Source organism: Python bivittatus, unplaced genomic scaffold (genome assembly GCF_059951505.1).
Source record: "Python bivittatus isolate LINGU-HERP-01145 unplaced genomic scaffold, Pbiv_v1 ctg000960_np1212, whole genome shotgun sequence".
NCBI classification, from domain to species: domain Eukaryota; kingdom Metazoa; phylum Chordata; class Lepidosauria; order Squamata; family Pythonidae; genus Python; species Python bivittatus.
The window spans coordinates 1,371,310-1,379,691 of record NW_028277124.1 but is presented as its reverse complement, the minus strand read 5'-3'; the positions used below and the strand labels follow the sequence as shown (position 1 = coordinate 1,379,691).

General features: G+C 38.3%; 1 protein-coding gene across 7 annotated transcripts in view; it reads right to left on the bottom strand.

The window, feature by feature from the left end:
- Positions 1-427: 427 nt before the first annotated feature.
- CTNND2 (catenin delta 2) overlaps positions 428-8,382 on the bottom strand; it is a 251,115-nt gene continuing 243,160 nt past the window's right edge. For 5 of the 7 annotated variants that reach the window (XM_025164960.2, XM_088131557.1, XM_088131555.1 and 2 more), the window contains 2 exons: positions 3,614-3,687; positions 428-1,707 (listed from right to left, as the gene is read on the bottom strand). In XM_025164960.2, coding sequence (XP_025020728.2) covers positions 1,447-1,707; positions 3,614-3,687 — 335 coding nt within the window. In that variant the 3' untranslated portion in view covers positions 428-1,446. The other 2 variants (XR_015794248.1, XM_088131559.1) reach the window with 2 other exon arrangements.

Below are 8,382 nucleotides of genomic sequence, written 5' to 3'. Positions count from 1 at the left end.
TATCTCCCTTCCCTGCCAGACTGGGGAAACAACTGTACTAGTGCAAAACATACTCTCTCATTCAACATTTTGGTTTGAGATATTAGCAACATCTATAATACTGCCTTCCATACCCAAAGCAGAAGCAAACTGAAACCAACAGCTGAATGTATTGCTACGCTGAGCAAGCCTATACACCTGTTTTTTTGTGTATGAGCGTGCAAAAGGTCTTGCATTTCATCTGAAGGCCACCAGATTCTTATACACAAAACAGAATTCTATTATGTCTGGCAACACCATGATGGAACACTGTTTTATGTTGCACAAACATACACACAAAATAGTATGCACACACGGTGAGGACAGACACATACATACGTACATACATGAGCAAGAATGTATATTTTGATTAAGGATCTTGGAAATAGACATTCTTAGCAAATATGGATGACAGATCAATTGTAATTTATTTTCTTTTAACACTGTATCATCATAAAGAAAACTGGTATAAATGAAAAAATCTATTTCAAATATCTACATCTAAAATTTTAGGCAGTGAAAAAGCACTTTGTTGACAAGGAGTGTGGAATGATGAATGTTAATTGTCAGAAACTGCTGAATGCCTTTTTTTTAGTTGCCACAAACAAATTCACATATCAGAACGAACAATACTGCTAAATATCAGTTTTTGTTTTCTCCTGTTAAAACGCACTGGGGAAAAGAAAAAAGAAAAGAAAAGGAAAAGAGAAAAGAAAAGAAAAGAAACCCCTCCCTTACCCCTGGAAATTCATACATATTTCAAAGTTGTGTAATTGAAGCAATATTTAGAACCATAGATGAAGAAACACTGTGGCATTGGTGTAATATACACAATGCGCTTCGCTCTCTCTCTCTCTGGTTTTTAAATCTGTAATGTACATCAAATACTTTACAACAATGCATTAACAAAAGGCAAGAAACATCTTGCTGTACAGAGGAAATCCCAAATGCAACTTGAAGCCTAGATTCACAATGGATGAAGAAACAAAGGGTGAGAAGCTGTCCCCCATAAGGTTTGTAAACTCTTCGTTTTCTTGTGCTTAACGCTGGACTCACTTCGGTGGTTTCAACTTCCCTAACTTCCTTCAGCCACATTCAGTGTACAGTACTATCTGTTTCAACCTCTACATTACAAGGTCAACTGCAAAGCTGCCCTCCCCGCCCCCCATATATTTCTATATCTATATTTAAGAGACAGGATTCTATAGATACAGAAATAGATACACATCGCACTCTTTCTAATTAACACTCCCACGCTTAGCTTCCCATTCTCTTAGCCACCTAAAGATCCCTTAATTGTTCCAGACTGAGTATTAGGGCCTTCCTACGGAACAGGCTTTAACAAACTAAATTTGCAGGAAAAGAATGTCTCGTGATATGCATGCACATGCACAATTCCTGGACCTCTTCTTTCTTCTCGCCCAGATCTCAAACCCAGGAATCTGGAGAGGCTGGATAGTGGCTTGTTTCATAATTGAGTTCGCTATAGGGCCGAGCAGCAGAATAGAAATCGACGTAGTTGCCAGTGGACTTGAGTCCCAGGTGCATATTGTACTCGCTGGCAGGTGGGCGATGATGCACTTGGTCCTCAAAGAAGGACTCATCATAGTTTCTGGTTGAATTTTGAAATGGCTGATATGGTTCGTATTCCTTTCTCGTGGGCTCCTGTGGGACGGGCTGTGTTGAAACCTATCAACAGAATAAGACGCCTCGGCTTGTTAGGGAAGACTGTAAGGATGGGAAACAAACTGCTGTGTCATTTAGAACGCAGAGCAAGGTTCCACTTCGGGGGGGCTTGTGAAGCGGACAAGGGGAATGCTACCCACGTTTCAGCTGCTACGGAAAACACCTTAGCCTTCCTGGATGAATGTCACAGCTTGGTCTTTCTCTAAAGGGTGCTTTGCATTTGCATTTACTTGTGTATTTGCAACCACTTTTAACAGAAGTTTTCCTTAAAAAAGGGTTAAAGTGATAAGGCTCTGGAGACTTCACACTAAACTTCTATAAATAATAATATGTTTGGGTCCAGTATCTCAGATTGCAGAATGGGAAGGGAAACGATCTTAGGAATGTTTGTCCATGGGTCAAATTCACATATTCAGGTCTCTTGTTTGAGACATCTGGACTCTTTCCAGGGCAAGCCCCCTCACTTCAGGTCACCCCCACACTTCCCAACCTCATACTTCTTCATAGGCCCTGATCCATATTACTGGTAATACTTATTTCATCCTCATATATCACATAACTATAAAGGTGATAATATTTAACTTCAGTAAGAAGCCAAGTTCATGAGGTATCTTGCAAAGAAATGCAAATATGATAACTTATCCTATTCATTTTTCTTTCTATTTCTGGCTCATGAGTTTATTTGCTTGTTTGTTCTATAATTTGTAAATCTACAAAACAATTATCCTTTTAGGACACCTACCTTCTCTAATTAAAAAAAAGCTAAACGATCATATGGAATTTGAAATACAGAGAGTGGAAATTGAGGTTTTTGTAACATTAAAAAAAAAAAAAAATCCTAACTGCACTCTAGTAGTAATGGTTTCAGACCAGAAAGCTACTTGCAGAAACCTTTAGTCCAGTGTCACATGAAAAACTCATCCCACGGTAGAACCCTGGGCAGGGTAACACTACCACCTTTTAAGTAGGAGATGACAGCCAGTTTGGTGTAATGGTTAAAGGCTCTGGACTAGAAACCAGGAGACCATGAGTTCTAGTCCCGCTCTAGGCATGAAGCCAGCTGGGTGACTTTCTCTCAGCCCTAGGAAGTAGGCAATGGCAAACCACTTCTGAAAATGTTGCAAGAAAATTGCAGGGACTTGTCCTGGAAGTTACCAGGAGTCAAGACTGACTTGAAGGGACAAAAAACAAACACTCCCCCCCCCCATAATGGTACTTAATCTACTGTCACTTCATCTACGCGATGATGACCTTTTTCTTTTAATTGTGAGGGAACTTAACTATTCATTAAAATCTAGTAAACTGAATTTTTAAACTACCACAATGTCCCATTGAAAGCTCTTTTCACAAATATGCGATCAGTCTTTTCCATTTTCATAAAAATATATTTCTAATATTGGTCTCTCTCTTTCACTCTCTCACATTCTACTCAGCAGAATCCCATCCTTCAACAACTTCCTGTGTAACGGAGCTCCCCCAGCCTAATTCTTCTCTTCTCTTTTCATACATATACTGTATGTCACAGAAAATGTAAGAAGCATATCATTAGAGATTTTAATAATTTTGGCAGGAGACTACTTCAGATGATTTCAAGAAGAACTACTTTTTGCAAATGCCCAGCTTTTACTCTCTTTTCTGTTACTGGCAAATAAAGAAAGGCATTTGCTTACAAAAGTAATAATGCAAATGTTTTCTGCCATGTATTGATGCATCTGAATAACAAAGGTGCTTGAATATAAATTGCATTTCCATAATTTACTGATAAATGTGGCATTTACCAGGACAGACTGGGAAAAGTTCAGAACAATGAAGCGTTGAATAATTTTTCAACCATGATTCTTTAAAATTATTACAGTTACATTAATCAATTTATTTTTCTAGTTCAAAAAGGAGCGATTTAGCCACTTACTTGGTTGTGTTTAATATCTTCAGCAGGTGCACCATAAGAATTTCTATACAAAGTAGAGATTCCAGAGTTCTGACCTAAAAGTGGGAGAAAGAGGGATTCTGTTACCAGGCAAAATGGCAGTTATGTGGACTAGTAGTGGTGATGGGGTGAATTCAGTAAGCCTTTATTAGCAACGATTTACTAATTCCCACATGAATATCTCTAAGAAAGAACATGTGAGCAACATGTGTGTACTTCATTCCTTCCATACATTAGGAAGCTAGAAATGTTTCTGCTGTACCGTAGCCAGTCACTGATGCTTACTACATACAGATTTCTTGAAAACATTTGAACAGTGAAAAGTAGCTGTGAAATCAATCTTGCATCAATGAACAGTTGACTCTAGCTGTCCAAGACGTATTAGCAGACCAGAGATTAAGGGATGACACCACACCGGAAAGAGAACAGCTTTATGTAGGAATCCTTTGCTAAATCATTCTGTGCTTTGCAGAGTCATAAATAAATGTATGAATGTTCAATTTAAAGCAGTGCTAAGAAGATCGTGCTGTCATAAGAAATTACTTTTTCAGAACACAATACAGCGTACAAACTGCTGGATCACTCAGAATGGTTCAGGTGAGATTTGATTCCTGAACTTTTCTGGTAAACTCTGTTTTGTTTATTTAAAGTATTATCTACTCTGATGCTCAGCCAAAAAACTGGACTTTCCTCACTGTCATATTTGGTGGAGGAGACCAGAGAAAGGGTAGGTGTAACAGGACTGTACATACACAGTGCGTCTGATGACACAGCACTTTAAAAGGAGTCGTGCCAGTCGCTATAGTTGATATAGATGGAACATCACACAATTACACTGAACGTACAGTATATATTTCACACACATAGTAATCTTGTGGTCTTAGAATGTCTAGCCACATATTATTAGTTTTGGAAGCTAGTCATTCTACTGGGTGGTGTGGGGGAAACAATTTTCCAGTATTCAAACAACCGTTATTAGAACGAAAACTGAATTACTTCCTTTCCTATCCAAATGTTGAGCGAATAAGTCTTCTCCAAACAGTTTTGGTGAGGTAATGGGTGATGTATTTTATTGGTTTGTATAGGTTGTTTTTGAAGCCTAGATTCCAAATATAACAATCTATTTTGTAAGTGAATGTTTAGTTAGGATTAAATGTCTAACCTGTAGGTTGCCAGCAGTCAAGTGTGTTCCTTTATCTTCCCCCAGATTTTATTGTCCACCAGCAGCAAATCCCCATCAAGGTGCAAGCTGTGGGCATATGTGTGTATTATGGAAATATTTACATGTAAGAAATCATGAGATTAATGTTTACTCACATTAAATGACTTTATACCTGGCAATCAGCTGAGATAATAAGATGTGATGGAATCATTGTAAATGTGTGGTTGTGTGAATATTAAAACTCAACAGTAAATAACTATATTAATTAAAATATTTATTTAACCATTCATCGTTTTAAAAATCTGATAAAATTAAATTAAAAGTCTACTACCTGTTTCTTGGAAAAAAATATCAATCCTCAAAGAATGAACATAAGCTTAGCTAATAACAGCATCAAAACTGGCTCTCCTTTTCTGATGCAGTATTAAAGCTACCAGTGTTACAACAGAGAGCAGCAGTTCCACAACAGGCATCCTTAATGCTTTTCATTAACTATCAACAACCTGAACAACATATAGTAGCTGTATCTGGAATAATGCAAACAAGCAGTACTGGTTTTATGCTTATCCCAGTGGGTAAAAAGGAGTTTGGGAATCAGTATTAGCTGATTTCAAAATGGTGATTGGCTCTTGAAAACACAAGTGTCACCAGTAAACTGATTATGATTATATAAAAGAAATCTTGACACTTCTATTGTGTTCTTTTGTTGGGAAGGACTTATAAAAGGATTACATGAAGTCGAACCAAAACAAGACTGTCAATGCCTAGTTCTTTGGAGAGATCGTGCAACTGACCACATCACGTCAGGAGTTCTTACAATGGGATTGGAATTGCAAGTTCAAGGGACTTAGGGAACTGCAACCATCAGGCCTGCGAATAATGGATCCAACCCACTGGAAGTCCTTGCTACAGCAGCCACTCTCTCCCTTCCTTTTCTCACCAAAGTTGGTTCAAAGGCAGGAGCGCCTCCATATTCCTAATACTCTCCTGTGCCAATTACAGTGCAGCTGTGATCAATACTTTTACAGCTGGGTACATGTGCCTATCTCCGGCTCTGCAACTACAATGCAGCCTGAAAGAAAAATGGAGTGCAAATTATCTGTCAGAGTTTAAAAAGAAAGGATCACAAAGCTGAGATTTCACATCATGCTTTATTGAATTTTTTAATGTTTGGTTGATTCTGCTTTTCTTTCATGTTAGCTGAAGGCTCTTTTTCAAGGTGGTAATTCATTACACAAACAGAATAATTGTTTGTTCATTTAGTCTTCACCTTCTCTTCGGATTTGATGTGGTAACCGTGTGCTGCAAGCTCGGCTCTGGTAGCCTGGAAAAGCAAATAAGATTTGTAATCTCTGTTCTCAACCAGACAACACAAGCTATTACAGATGACATTCGTTTTGGCTTGAGTGTCTAGACTCACAGACACTTCTTGACCATCTGGTGGGCAAAAATGAGGCTCCTGCCTGTGCATTAGTTCTGTACCCAACTAAAATGCAAGGTAGAGGGGGTAAAGAGAAAGAAGCAAACATTACAAGAACTGGTATAATAACAAAATGCTGCAGAAAGTCACTAGTTAAAAAATGAGAAAAGAAAGTGATAGGCTAGCCACCTTTGCTTGAAACAGCTTAATAAATTTGTTCACACTACAGCAATATATCAGTGTGGCCTTCTACATTGCCCAATTAGATTCTGACAAGCAAGGCTGCCTTTACATCTGTGCAAGGAGCAGTCAACCACATGCCTGCCCTACACAACCCAGGCATGGCATTGAGGGGTAGTGAGTGATAAGATGATATAAAAGCAGCAGATCCTAGTGCAGGTTTGCTTCACACAAGGGCTTAACTGTACCCTCAAGACATCAAAAATATAAAGAGTCAGCACAACGAACGTGTGGTAGTACATTTACACTAGGTAAGAAGCTAAAATGGGCTTTTAAACACTGAAATACAATTCTGAACAGTACCTTATCAGAATGCTGGTTGCTGTTTTGCTGATTCTTCACAAGTTCCTCTACCCCTTGATGAATCAATTATCTAATGAAGAGTGAAGGACTCAGGGGCTTCATATGACCAGAGCTATTGTTCTTGTAGAGTTCAGTTCATCCTTTGGCTCCACTAGATGAAATCTGGGGTAAACTATAGCACATGGTGTCACGGTGTGATGTAACGGCATTGCTGTTTAACAAAAAGCTTAGAATGATAGCTCCTGAGAGACTGGTCTCCTATTATCAGACAATATTACTGAAAGCAACAGCATTCAGTCAAGCATCATATTCTAGAGTTGTGGATCCATTTGGGTTTCCTACAGTTAACACTCAATAACTTAATATTTTTAAATAGTCTTTTCCCAGCTTGTCCTTTTTCACCCTCAACATACATGTTTAGATCAGGATTTTTCAACTGTGTTCCAAGAACTTGATGAAGTTATGTGAGAGACTAAGGACAAAGAAAGTTTATTTAGAGGTGGCCAAGGGCACCCATAACAATTTTTCTAAGCTACTGCGGAAAAAGCAGGGCTTGTCAACTCACATTCAGACCTCCCCCTTCCTAGGGGAGGCAAAGCAATTTTTTTTTTAACTAACAGGTTTGGTGTCCAGATAAGAGTTTGAAAATACCTGGTTTAGATGATTCCACCTACAAATGTTCTTATTAGGAAACTTCCTATTACACATTACCTGTTTCTACATGTGCCCCTATTCAGATGGCCGGGACATTCCTTTCTTACATGAAAACCAGTGCTCCCTCATCTAATTTTGGTTTTGCCTTATTTTGGCTTCCCATCTTATTCATTTTGTGAGCTGCTTAAAAAACATATTTGGGAAGAAGAATGAAGGTACTTCAATACTAATCTTAAAACACTGAGAAATTAATAGCTTCAGGTTGAAATTGGTTCCGTGCCAAGCCTATCCATGGCTTGTCAACAAAATTGATAAATGTTACCCTTTTCCCTAAGTGAATTGCTTTAGTCTCCTTAAAATATTCACGGTAAAAACAGATGAATAGGAAATTAAACTCTCTTTGCTCTGAGTATGGTGACCATACTCTCATTTTCACCAGAAAGCCATCAGTATAACTCTTTATTCTTTTCTGCTGAAAAAAGAGGTTAATAGAGGCCATGCTATAAAGGTAAAGTTATCCCTGTAGTGAGGAACAGGTGGTGAGCTACTACAGAACTTCACAACTGACCAGCCATCATTTAACTGACTACCACTAAAAATATCTTGGAAATTCATGATCACATTATTAGTTGCTAAAATAGCAATTTCTGATTATTAGCACAAGAGCAGCAAAACCAAGAAAATTCAGGCTGATAAATGGTGGAATTTTGGAGAAATGAATGGAACCAAACACAGACCAATGCAGATGTCCTTTTTTCCTTAAGATCCCTTGAAGCATTACAGAAAAGGGTTCTCTTCACCACCAGAGCAATGGTGAACAGTTCTTCTTCTCTGTCTCATGGTGACATAAGGAGAAAATATGATGTTTTTGTGCGAAGTGCAACTGTTTGCACCACAGAGGCCTTTGCATGTATACACATGTGATATCAGAATTTGGGCTTCTTTTAGATGTCACAGGTATAACATCTGGAG